This window comes from Plectropomus leopardus, chromosome 18, assembly GCF_008729295.1.
Source record: "Plectropomus leopardus isolate mb chromosome 18, YSFRI_Pleo_2.0, whole genome shotgun sequence".
Classification (NCBI taxonomy): domain Eukaryota; kingdom Metazoa; phylum Chordata; class Actinopteri; order Perciformes; family Serranidae; genus Plectropomus; species Plectropomus leopardus.
The window spans coordinates 12,098,153-12,110,805 of record NC_056480.1 but is presented as its reverse complement, the minus strand read 5'-3'; the positions used below and the strand labels follow the sequence as shown (position 1 = coordinate 12,110,805).

General features: G+C 37.9%; 1 protein-coding gene across 1 annotated transcript; it reads left to right on the top strand.

Annotated features, from left to right (window-relative positions):
• Window positions 1-1,260: 1,260 nt before the first annotated feature.
• On the top strand, window positions 1,261-12,309 carry sdhaf3 (succinate dehydrogenase complex assembly factor 3). The gene is made up of 2 exons (XM_042506833.1): window positions 1,261-1,604; window positions 11,423-12,309. The coding sequence occupies exons 1-2, from the start codon at window positions 1,428-1,430 to the stop codon at window positions 11,615-11,617; spliced, it is 372 nt and encodes a 123-aa protein (XP_042362767.1). The 5' UTR covers window positions 1,261-1,427; the 3' UTR covers window positions 11,618-12,309.
• Window positions 12,310-12,653: the final 344 nt, after the last annotated feature.

Sequence of the window (12,653 nt, the reverse complement as noted above, 5' to 3'; positions counted from 1 at the left end):
AACCTCTGAATTCAAATTGAAAGAAGGCAATTGGCACCTTGAAAAATCCCCTGCAATTCCCAGGAATATATATACATATATACATATATATACATACATACATATATATAGTTTAGCACCATTTCCTATTTATTTCAGGGTGGGGGGTCAGTTGGTTGTTTGGTCTTTTTTGTGGTATAAAGGGATCTAAAATGAAATATAGGCTATTATTGCGTCTCTTACCTCTTCTTCCTAGTTTAACCGGGAGATTCAGACCCCCGAGTTTGACTTGAACGCAGCATAAGACATCCTGACGTCATCAAAGCTGCATACAAAACGAGGAAGAGGAGGAAGAGCGCCAGGTAGGCAGCGACAGGTTCAATAGGAGACCTCAATCAAGTTTTACCTTGTGATGATGGTTCATCCTGCTACAACTATTTACCAGACATGACTCTGCTGTAGAGAAGTGAGACACATAATTAAACAGCATGAGTGTGGCCTCGAGACTCACTTAAAAAGTAAATTTGAATTTTAACGTTGGAGGTCAGGTCAGGTAATCTGGAATTGATCTGAAGATTTTCAAGAAAAACACCTTAAACTCATGCAGACTAACTTAACACATCATAGCAATCTATGTATGTATGTATGTATATACATACACACACACACACACACACACACACACACACATATATATATATATCAATGACTTATGGGGAAGAGGTGGGATTGAATACATTTTAGATTATAATAGAATAGAATAGAATAGAATTGAACAGAAAGTCTTTATTGTCATACAAGTACAATGAAATTTAAAGAGCTGCTCCCGAGGTGCACCAGCAATATACACTATAAGACATTCAAGAACCATATTATAAGACTTTTTACAACCCTTCTTCTTACTCCTTTTCGAATTTGTGAAGTGAGTCATTTTGTATTTGGCCATTTCTTCAGCTTTATGTTTTTCATTGTTTGTAATCATTTTGTTTGTTTTACTCTAATTTTCTTGCTTTTATTGCTCATTGCATTCTTCCCATGGCTTATTTTTGAAAAAAAAAAACAAACAAACAAAAAACAAAAAAACAAAAAAACAAAAAAAAAACAACTAATTTGCTCAGATTTCGAAGGGTTAACTCCTTAAAAACACACAAGTTTACCCGTGAGAATTTAGTTTGATTTTTTCCTGGTTATTTTCCCTGCTGGAGTTACTCCTCCACTTCAGTAGGTGGCGGTAATGTGTCTGTTAGATATTTTTACCCGCCAAAAGAAGAAGTTTCATTTCCGGGATAAACAAGGACGTGAGTTAAATAATCACCCTTCGTTTGTAAGTGCCGGTTCTTGTGTCCGTTACTGAGAAACGTTATGTGTTTTACAGTTTTTGGAGCACAGTACAGCTTTTAGAGGCTTTATTTTAACATACAAACTGTTAGTTAGCGTCACTTGACTTTATGGCGGCTGCGGCTCATGTCTCCAAAGTCCGGTCATTGTACAAGAGGATCCTGGTCCTGCACCGGTTCCTGCCGATAGATTTAAGAGCCCTCGGAGACCAGTATGTGAAAGACGAGTTCAGGAGACATAAAAGCGCATCGGCCGAGGAGGTGAAGAACTTCATGACAGAGTGGGAGGTAAATCATTTCACACTCACCAACCAAACCCCATTCAGAAATCGCTTAATTTAAAGTCTGTACAATCGCTCATGCAGCGCCAAACTTTCAACTTTCATTTTACAAATAACGTAGTGATTGTTAAATCCTCCAACAGAATTTGGAGTTTATTTGCCGAATTAACCACAACATTTCCACTATTTTAAATGTAACAAGTCACACTTACGAGGGTTTTACATTTACGGATCAACCATTAAAAACCTGAGCAAATTGGTATGATTTTAGTGTTGGACATTACCGCCAGCCACCAGCCAAATGCTGGTAACATGTGCAGGTGGCTGCAAGATTTGCTTCACTCACATGCCAAAAAGACAATGGTGATTTCTTTAAAACCACGGAGAAAATTAAGCGAACGACTTTAGAAGATGTGACCCAAAAATGAAGAAAGAATACAAGAAATTTGTAAAATAAATAAATAAATAAATTAAAAAAAAAACTGACAAGGAACTTTCCTGAAAATAAACAATAAACCTTTCCTGAAAATAATTAATAAAATAAATGAATAAATGAATGAACAAAAATAAATAAGAAAATTACCTTATATTTTTTATATATATTACTTTTTTCTGTAACATAGTTTTAAATATAAAAATATTATGATTGTAAATATAGTTTTCTAGACATTTTACCCATAAAAACTTAAATCATTTTCTAGCTGTCCTTCCATCTTTTTAAAACTATGTTAGGTAATTTAAGTTGATCATTGCCATGTTTTTGGAGGCAAAAAAAAGTTCAGGTCTCAAAGAGAAAGATAGCTTGTGAAAGGCATCTAAATGCAGCACAAGAAAAGTGATGGTGATCAAGGTTTCAAAGGGTTAATAAGGATGCATAGATGAAGTAAGGCGATTTTAAAGGCATGAAAGCCTTTTTGTTTTCAGGGCTGTACATCCCCTACAGGATGTATCAAAGCCCTTGTGTTCTGTTTGAAAAAAAAATTAAAAGTTCAGCTGAAGAAATAGTACATCATTTATTTGTTTAGCCTTAAAATCCTCAGAATTACTGGTCAGTTAGACTGTAAAAACTTTTTTTTCCCTTAAAGATTTCCTTAATTCTGAAAAAAAAAACTAAATTATATTGATTCGATGACTTCTCTGTGTGGCTGTGACAAGCTTTGTTGTTTGTTTTACCTTTATTAATTAATTTATTTATTTTCTTGTTTGTTTGTTCATTTTGTTTTGTTGGTTTTCCCTTTTAAAGGTGTTTTTATCAGATTATCAATTCATTACTTTATTATCTCATGTGTATAGCGTATTGGTAATTTTGGTGTCAATGCTACCCATCAGTCTTATCATGATTTTTGCCATTAGTTTGATTTCCATCATTGCTTTTCTGCATTTCTGTTCCCGTCTTTCTTTGGGGGACAGGAAGATAAGGAAAGAAAACATTGTGGGAAAGAAATTGAAGAATTCATGGTTGCGCTGTGACTGATATGCCTTTCATTGTTCTTTCAATAAAAAAACAGTCAAAATAATATGGGTGGATATTACAACAACTAGAGCACCAAAAAAAACAAACAAAAAACATCAACTACAGAGGCCCTCACCTTACTATAGACCTATCCACTGCATATAATTAAAGTGCTCATAGTAGAACATATTAGATAGCATATGTAAGGCTTCTGTTGTACAATGAAAGATCCATGCTAAAACCCCCCAAATTTCCCTGAGAAATAACTGAGGACAGACATGAACTCAGTGATGTTAATAGTAGCTGCTGGTACTCTTTGCCCCCAACCTGTCGTCAGTTTTCTTTGATGGCCAGTGCATTAATAGTGTTACATCAGTCCGTCACCACATGATGGCAGAGCAGCTTCAGTAAACAGTGAGGAAACGCATAGAGACTGTTGAAAGTCTATCCAGAATCCTCTTGTAGTTTTCCTCTCCACGATCAAACTGTGAATCTTGGTACTACTGAACATTACTGTTACATTTTTATGGTACGATATACCAAAATTTGAATCTGAAAGTAAGTAGTAGGCATCCTCAGGTTGTCAGGTCTGTGGGTCTGCAGGTTTAACAGAACATAAGCCCAACCATATGGTTAATAAATCATATTTATTATTTGGATCATCTTTGCCAATATTGTCTCACTCTGTTAATAGTGAACTATTGAACATGAAGTGTCAGTATTAATATTTGGATTTGTAGTTTGACAGAAAAAAGTCCAATCACAGGGAATTTTTCCAGAGCTTTCAGCCACATTGAAATATTTTATTATGGTAATGACATTATAAATGAATGCTGATATTATAAATAACAATACAAATAAGAAAACTCTTCAAATAAAGGCCTAGAAAAACATGTAGAAAATATTCTTGAATCAGAATTTACATCGTCATCAGACCTCCCTTTTTTATCGTGTGTGTTTGTGTGTTTATCCTTCTGTGTCCCCTCTTTAAATTCAGGCTTTTTTTGTGTATCTGTGAATGTAGTGGAGACGGAATCATGAATTCTTTTTAGTCGCGGGGTGGATAATTGATCTGTGGATCCGATCCGAGCTGATCAGATCAGATCAATGGATGAGAGGAGCAGCTGCTGCCAGTGAATACAAACTGTTAGACTCAGAGCAATGAAGGGTTAAGTTTCACTTTCACTGCACCTGGCAATGTGCTGCTCCGTCTGTGCCCAGAGTATGCTCTGTGCTCTAAGAGTGTGGAGCAATGCACAAGCGAACGTTGCATTTTCCAGGCCTGTAAAAGCCGAGAAATTAGTAAAGATAATTGAAGATTATGGAAAAGTCATATAATTTTGTTGTGTGTAATGGAATTGTTAGTCATTTTCCATGTAACGTAACTCACTTACTGAAGCCCTTTGCTCCTCCAGGGAGCATAGGCTATTGACAAATGTCTTCCATTTAACTCGGTTGCTCGTATTTTTTACTAGATCTCTTCAGTTGAGCCCACTCCTAGACATTTCTACCTGGACACCTCTTCTCCAGCTATTTTTGGGGTGACCTCTTTCTGTTCCTTGTGGGTTCCATGTCAGGGCTTGTTCATTGATGTTTTCGGCAGGTTTCTCAGGGTGTGTCCAATCAAACTCCACTTTGTAAGTCCAATTTGTAAGTCAGTGGGATCGTGGTTTGTTCTTTTCCACAGGTCTACATTGCTTATTTTGCCTCTCCACCAGATGTTCAGTATTCTCCTGATGCAGGTGTTCAAGAATGTTTGTTTTTTGTGTATTTTTTTCTTTTGTTCTCCAATGTAACATGACGACAAATTTAATTTCTGTAGTGTGTTGACACGATGTAGCTCTTTTATGTGTTGATTTGTGACGTTTTCTCAGCCATCATGTATGTTTCTTGATTTTGTCACTGCTTCTCCCACAGGTATGCATGCTAACTGAAATAACGTCTGAATAAGATTTTAATTTCATGTGTTCTGATGGGTCCTTCAAAAATCATGAAAAAGTTTTGAAATGTTTTCCCCGAAAATGTGTGGGAACCCTAATAATACAGGTAGAGAATCCTATAAAAAGTGTGTAAAATTACTATGAAAACTGATTTCTGATGCAATAATCACAGGAAATACTGTGCTGAAAAATCATGCAAATTGTTCATTTTACAAAGAATTTAGCAGAGTTTTTATGTTTACTATTTGAATTAATTGTGCAGTTTATAGGTTGTTCTTTACTGTTTTTGTAATGCATTGAATTATATGCAATGAAATATCCATAAAATAAGTCCCTTCGTCAGGAATCATCAGTTTCCTCAATGATAGCAAGGGTGTTGGAAACCATTTCAGCAGTGTGGATTGCCTTTGCCCTTTGCTTTGGCTTGCAATTATTATAAGAATGAAATGGAAACTATACCATCTTCTTTTTTCTAAGCTACGGTATATTGGATATGCCAAGCCTAATCCGATGTAATGTAAAAGCTTACTGTAGCTTAGGAGAAACCTTTGTCAAATTGGAGTTAGACCACAGTGGCTGTCAAGTTTCAAACAGTCTTTAAAAGCCTGACACCAGCCTCAGAGGACCTACCTGGATTCATGTGCTGATGGCTGATCAGTCTATTTGCAACTCGTCCTCCAGTTCCCAAAATAATCAGGAGAGTATGCCAGGTTCTTTTTTATGTAACTACGGGGGAGAGCCAATGTTTTCCAGCACAATTAAGCACTGCTGGGGGATGGTAAATCACTCATCTGCAGCCAATTTATCTAATGAAGTCGATGGTGATTGCAGCTGGAATCCTGATAGGACCCTTTGTCATTGCGGTAGCTGTGAAGCCACCGGAGAGGAGGTAGTCACTGTCATTATGCCTCACTATATCAGTATGCATTGTTTTCCGACCCATAGTCCATTTGCATCCATCCCAATTGGGGACGAGTGGATTTTGTCATATTTACACACTCCTTTGGCATGGAAACATTTCGCGGCGAAACTTAGTGGGACTAAACCCATTTGGAGGCATTCATGTCTGGGTTTGGTTTGAAATTTACAGAGAAATGACTATAAGGTCTTTGTGTAATTGCTGTGTCATCTAGCCAAAACAGAATAACAAAAGGACAAAGTTGTCCATGGTACACTGGTGAAAAAAACACCTGAGCTGCACTGCTGGTCCAATGTGGACACATAATCTCATGGCAATAGCTTTAATAACTTTTTACTTTGTATTGACCATGATCAAATGGCAAGAAAACACATTTCTAATTTTGAACATGAGCTGAAGAAAGGCTGCAGAAGAACAGCAGTTAGGGAATCCCATATAGTTAGTATTTTTTGCAAAATGTCCTCAAGGTAAATGAATGTGGATGTACGATGGCTGCCCCCTGAAAGTCAAAGATTTGAATCATCAGTCAGAGACCCCTCAGTTGATTGAGACTGTTTCTAGTCGAGTGGTCAACTGCCAATCCGTTGTTAGCATAGTTAGCTTGTTTACTATATTACATGACTGCTGCTGTAACACTAAATGTCCTGCTGACCCTTTCAAACTTCAAAACTTTATATGGAAAAAAAGAATCATCAAATATTCTTGATGAACTGCTGAAATAGTTCTGAGTCTGGTACAGCCCTAGAATGTAAAGAAAGGGACGCGTAAAGTATTTATGTGTAATGTAGAAAAACACTGGGTACCAGACTAGATTTGGTCAAGACAGAAATGTTTTGATGGGCGGGCCCTGCTTACATTGTAATTGGGTGGTACAAGGATGACTTAAAGCTGCAGTTGGTAACTTTTATACAAATAGCTGTTCGTAATATTTGCTGAAACTGTCACTACATCCACACAGTAGTACACGAGACAGATGTGAACAAAACAGATAATATGTGCATCCACCACCTCTAAAGGGAAACAAGTCTGTAACGCAGACGTCATGTCAATCACTGCTCATGAACTGCTGTCAAACGAGGCAGCACTGATAAAATATGAATATCGATTTTTTTTTTTACTGCATCGCCTGTTTCCTCAGCCCAGATGTTATCAGAAATATACTTTACTTTGCTGGTGAGCTGTAAATTGAGAACGTCTACTTCAGCAGTTAGGCGGTGCTTTGTTTTGACTCAACTGTTCTCAACATGGCAGCCAGGTTCAAAACTTTCTTATTTTACAGCTAAACAGTACACTAAAATATGTTCCTGAAAAACATAAAACCAACCAGTCTTTAACACAGTGCTATTAACTGCTCTTGCTAGGATGACAATAACACGTACACAGCAAGAACACGTAAACAGTAGAAGATCTGTGAGAGTGAAAGCAGGATTATTTTTGGAGGTCTTTGCTGTTTGTGCTGCTTTTGTTGCTGTTGGTTGTTTCTCAGACATTGCATTTGCAAAGCTCCACCTTAAGCTGCATGATGATGATATTGAGCTTGGTTACATGACAGCAACAGTGCAAGTGGAACATCGATTCTTGCAAAAGTTACCTACCTTTAATGTTAAGGCCCATATAAGTTGTTTCATTTAGTTGCAAATAAAATCATTTAATTTATTGACTTTAATAAAACAGAGCTTATTCTTTGTGGGGTCCAATCACACACCACATTATGAGAAAATATAAAAATCGGGTCTCCACGCCATACCCACTTGCACCAACTGCTTTATTTCCAAGCTGTTGAGATCTTATGTAATGACTATAGCAGAGCCCTAACAGCACGAACTCTCCAGACTGTCTCCCTAGTCATCTTTTTCTCTATTTTTTCAAAACGACGTGAATTTCCGCTGTTTCTCAGCTTCCTTAGAAAAGTGCAGCGGAGTAGGAACAGACGAGGAGCAAGACTAGAAATGAGATTACAAGCACTGAGTGTTCAGTGTGTAATCCATTTATTTCAGAGGCACCCATGGGAGGTCTCTGCTCCTAATAAATCGGCTCTGTTGGGACAAACAAGCTTTCCACAAAGAGATGGGCGAGAAATGCGTTTGTAGGCAACAAAAGGAAAAGGTGAACTGGTATTGTCAAAACGAAATGAAGAGATGTTGATGTGAATGCAGAAAAACAGCTGTGGTACACTAATGCTATGTGAGCTGCTCCGAGCCAAAGCCAAATTTGTCAAAATTTGACCCCAAAGCTGCACTCACTAAAAGAGAAATTGAATGTTGAGTCACATAGTATTTACAGTTGGTGTTACAGTGGTGTTACTGTTGTTAAGCAAATCCATGTGTTTTATATGGGTATAACAATACATTGATCTGGATTGGTGTTATGATTAAATGATCAGTGATCCAATATCATATATGCAAAGTAAAAAGATCTATATTGCCATCTTTAAGATATGCCTTTAGTTTGAAATTTCCGTGGCACGTCTGTTAACAGCTCCATCCGAGCCCACCTCCTTCTTAAACATTCAAATAGTGTTAGCAGTCTAGCACCAGGCAGATAATGGCAATGGAAAAATACAATCAGGGTTCTCGCATAGTTTCACAGACAAAATTGGAAAACTTTTTCTTGACTTTTTAAGGACCTGTGATTTTTGTTCTTGCCCTACTTGCCTGTAATTGTAATTTCAGCTTGCTGGCATACATGGACGGAGAGATGGAGTCAAGGGAGAAAATGAACATACGTGATGGCGAACAGACATTGTCACGCATCAACACTCATTACAGCTCTGTTACGTCAACAGCCTCGGAAAATAAATTTGCCGTTATGTTACATCACGTGGAGGTTATCAATGGGATATTACTGCAACAATCTCGTTACGTACGATGAAATTCCTTGACTTTTCCAAACTTTGTATGATTTTTAACAATTCCATGACTTTTCCAGATTTTCCATGACTGGAAAGCCTGGACAATGAGGATATTTACTGAGATCATCTCATGTTGACTGATCACAGGCCCCTAAATTCAGTTGAATAGAAACCGTCATTGTAGAATTTGTGATATCATCCAACAATCATATAATTGTCCAAAGAATCAATTTAATATCGAAGCGGGAGGAAACTTTTCATATACACTCCTTGTATGTTACTAATCGATCTCTAAGTCACTTGCACGTGTCACCTAAATTACATTTTTCGCATTTTCCAAATGTTTACTCCCATTCGACTTTGGAGCGAGAAGCTGACATTGTAGAATCCAGCTATCACTAAAAAGAGCAGCACTGCAGCAGTAGCAAGCTGAGGTGGACAAAACCCAGTCGAGTTCAACAAAGACAGCATCCAGTTTTATCTGCTTCATTTTAGCTGAAACAAGTTCATTAAAATATGCCCTGGTTCTATTGGCTCCAAAGCTGATCGTTAGAAATGGTTTCATCTCTTCAACCATTCGCTATAAATGGCCAAATTACATAATTGCTTCTGACTGAGTTAGAGCAGTGTGCCCACACAAAACAAATACAAAAATGGATTTAAATAAACTTGACTTCAAACCAAAGAAAAGATTTGGCTATTTAAACAACACTGTCCTGCCACGACTATTAATGACTACTACATGACTCAGGTTACATTCCCAGAATAAATTCAAGCATTTTCTCCCTTTTTTTTCTTTCGAATTCATCAGATTTTGTTAAACCAGTGACGTTATCATAAGCCCTTACGTGGTGCAGAAAGTGACCTGGCAGACCCCTGTTTGTGTTATGAATCCAGAGGCAATGAGAACGCACAGATGTTTTACTAAGTCCTTGAATGATAAAGTAAAAAGTACAAGTATGCCAAACTGTTGGGAGTGTTCCCTAAAGCTGTCTCCTGTTGGCAAATGTTCAACACAATTACATTATGTGCAGGAAAATCCTCCCAGATAAATGGCTTCTTAGTGCGTACAGTGAAAGTGTTCCAAAAATCCAAGATGCTTTCTGAATGTTCAAACATCAGACATTCACTGCGTAGCTCTTTGTTTAAATGATGGATGGCTTTTCAGACTTGAAACAGACGGAGGTGGCTGTGGTCCTGTTCAGGATGATTCAATTGCAGCTTTGACTCATCGCACAGGGGTTGAGGTTAACAAGACAGTTCATCCTGTAACAAGAGGAGATCCATGTGTAGAGATCAGCCCTGAGCCAGTTCAGTGCTGTGAACTGAAGAACGTAACCTTGCGTTTACTATACCGTAAACATGAATATATTTTTTTTTTTTTTCCATTCAAGGACACATTGTGATAGACCGGGTAAGAATTAGAAATGTGCTGTTATTTCCTTTGGGAAGACCTATGACATGTACAGGTCTCTGCCACATCTGTCTCTGAGCCGCTGCGGCATAAACCATCACTTTGCTTTTATTCTGAAATCATGTCTGATCTGAAAGGGAAACGTGAAGTATACATTGAGGTTTAGTGTAAGCCAGACATTATGATTACTATACTTTTTCCCTTTAAGCATTTAAAATTTAGTAATAATTGTGGCCTTTTTTCCCACCAGTCCTCCAACCCATCACCAGCGAAGGTACTATGTCCGTACATCTGAATATGACCAACAGGAGCGTTTCCTAAATTAAATACCAATGGATGACAGAATAGCTTGAATATAACTTAACAGTTACAGTTTTCAACATGTGGTTGACTTTGTGAAATGGTCACGGTTTCAGCAAAACAATGCAGTTATGTTTACAAAAAAGATTGTGGTTTGGCTTAAAATAAGTATGTTTGTTATGTTATATGACATGCATCAGGCGACATACATTGGCATACTACCTTGTGTTTTTGAAATAAGTCAGCCTTGACTTTTGGTTTCTCACCAGACATAAACACTGGTCCATTGGATGCAAGTCCTGTGTTTGTTTAACCCTTTGCTGACCCACCCTTTTTTGTACAATAGTCATTATGTTTCTGGATCCTAGTTGTTAAGATGGTGAGTATAATTATATCTTTACTGGTAGAAACAATGGCCAAAACTGTAAAAATAAACCCATGTTGTTATAATTCGGAAACTTCCGTAATAAAGCTATCTTTTAAAAGTATCAGAAAAACCCGGGTATTTTTCACATTCAGCTTCCTGCCCCACATGAATACTGGCCTTGAAATGGTTTGGAATCAACAGAATATTTTGGAAAAGTTTTGAATATACATTGTTCTAGCTATCGTTTAAAATATGCTCATATCTAGTGAGTAGTTGATGCAGCAGGATGGTGTATGTGTAACTAAGTATGAATGGCACAAAGGAATAAGGTAAATCAGGTTTTAAATACACACACACACACACACACATCTATTGGTATTGTTGGTTTGATTCTGACATGGGATTTGGGTTTACTAAATTCTCTCCTTTTTGCTGTGGTATTTTATTGCATATTCATCTTGAACCATATGTTGAAAAAGTCACTCTGCCTCATGTGTTTAATGAATCTGAGCGTGCTGATGAGGTGGAAGACCAGGTGCTTAACACTGCTGCTATTCCTGTCTGTGTCTAAACCCCTGCAGAATTATAAGGACACCCTGCAGGTTCAGATACTGGAGGCAACGGAGGACCAGCGCAGCTCAGTCAAGTTTGGGGCCAACCTGTCCGAGGGAAAACTCAACAACTTTGGGGACGACCAGATAGGTCAACTGTACGAACTCATGCTGGAATCCACCAAATCCACTAGACAGTTTGACATCCAGGAGGACAGCAAGTGAAGGAGCAGGCCATGAAAATGTGCCCGGACAAATAAAAAAGACAAAGTGCTATGATGAATCCCAACCGATAATATATTACCTCTGAGTGCTTCAGTTTAAAAGTGGTACTCAAACACAGAAAAGAGATGTATGACGCAGCAAATTATTATGATCAAATATTCTTAAAAGCCTGTGTTCCTGTGCTTGTCTCTTTAACTGTGACAATAAAAAGAGGTTCCTCATACTCCTCCACAGGGGCATTAAGGTGGCACTAATTGGTTTCTTTGTTGACTTTTTTTTTTTGCATGAATACAATTGTGAGTTAATGGTCGTGAAGGAAAGGCGCCGAGATGTGTCTCCTCGGCAGATGCACCCAGAGCTCACATCAGCAATGCTTCTTTCAGCCTCAGTGATGATAATGCCATTGTTGGGGTGATGCTCTCATTATCCATGTGGAAATACGGGCACTTAAATCCACATCAGACACAAAAGCCATGAGCTGCGTGTGACGGGGGAGAGATGGGGATGTTTGGGCTGTTAAAGTCAACTCATGGTTGTCGATGCTCCGACACAGCAAAGACATCATAGTGATTTCTCAGGAAATAAATAATTATCAGTCATGCACGAGGGCTACCAGGAGTATTTGTCTTTTATCTCTTCTAAATATAATTTTGCTTGAACCTCTACCTCCCACTCTCTCCTCTGCTCTGCAGACATTGTTTCTGTTGTCTGTCAGAATTTCTGGAGAATACCTTATGTCTGCTATTCTTTGTGAAGCCTGAATATAGGAGCGAGTATTAGCCTTTAAATAGTATTAGCACTCGCCTCTTGTATATCGCCCTCTTACAGCTTGATTGTTTCTCTTTTCTTTTTGTATAACACAAAAGCCTCTTTCGGACATGCACTGTGTTACATAACCATGAAGGTAAATTTTACATTTTGGTCTCACATCTGAATGAGCACCTGTTCCACTTTATGTTGTGCGTCTTAGTCATAAGGGCACAACATCCAGGGGCTAATTTGTGCTTTTTGTGTATTTGGGCACATTTTTGGAAAA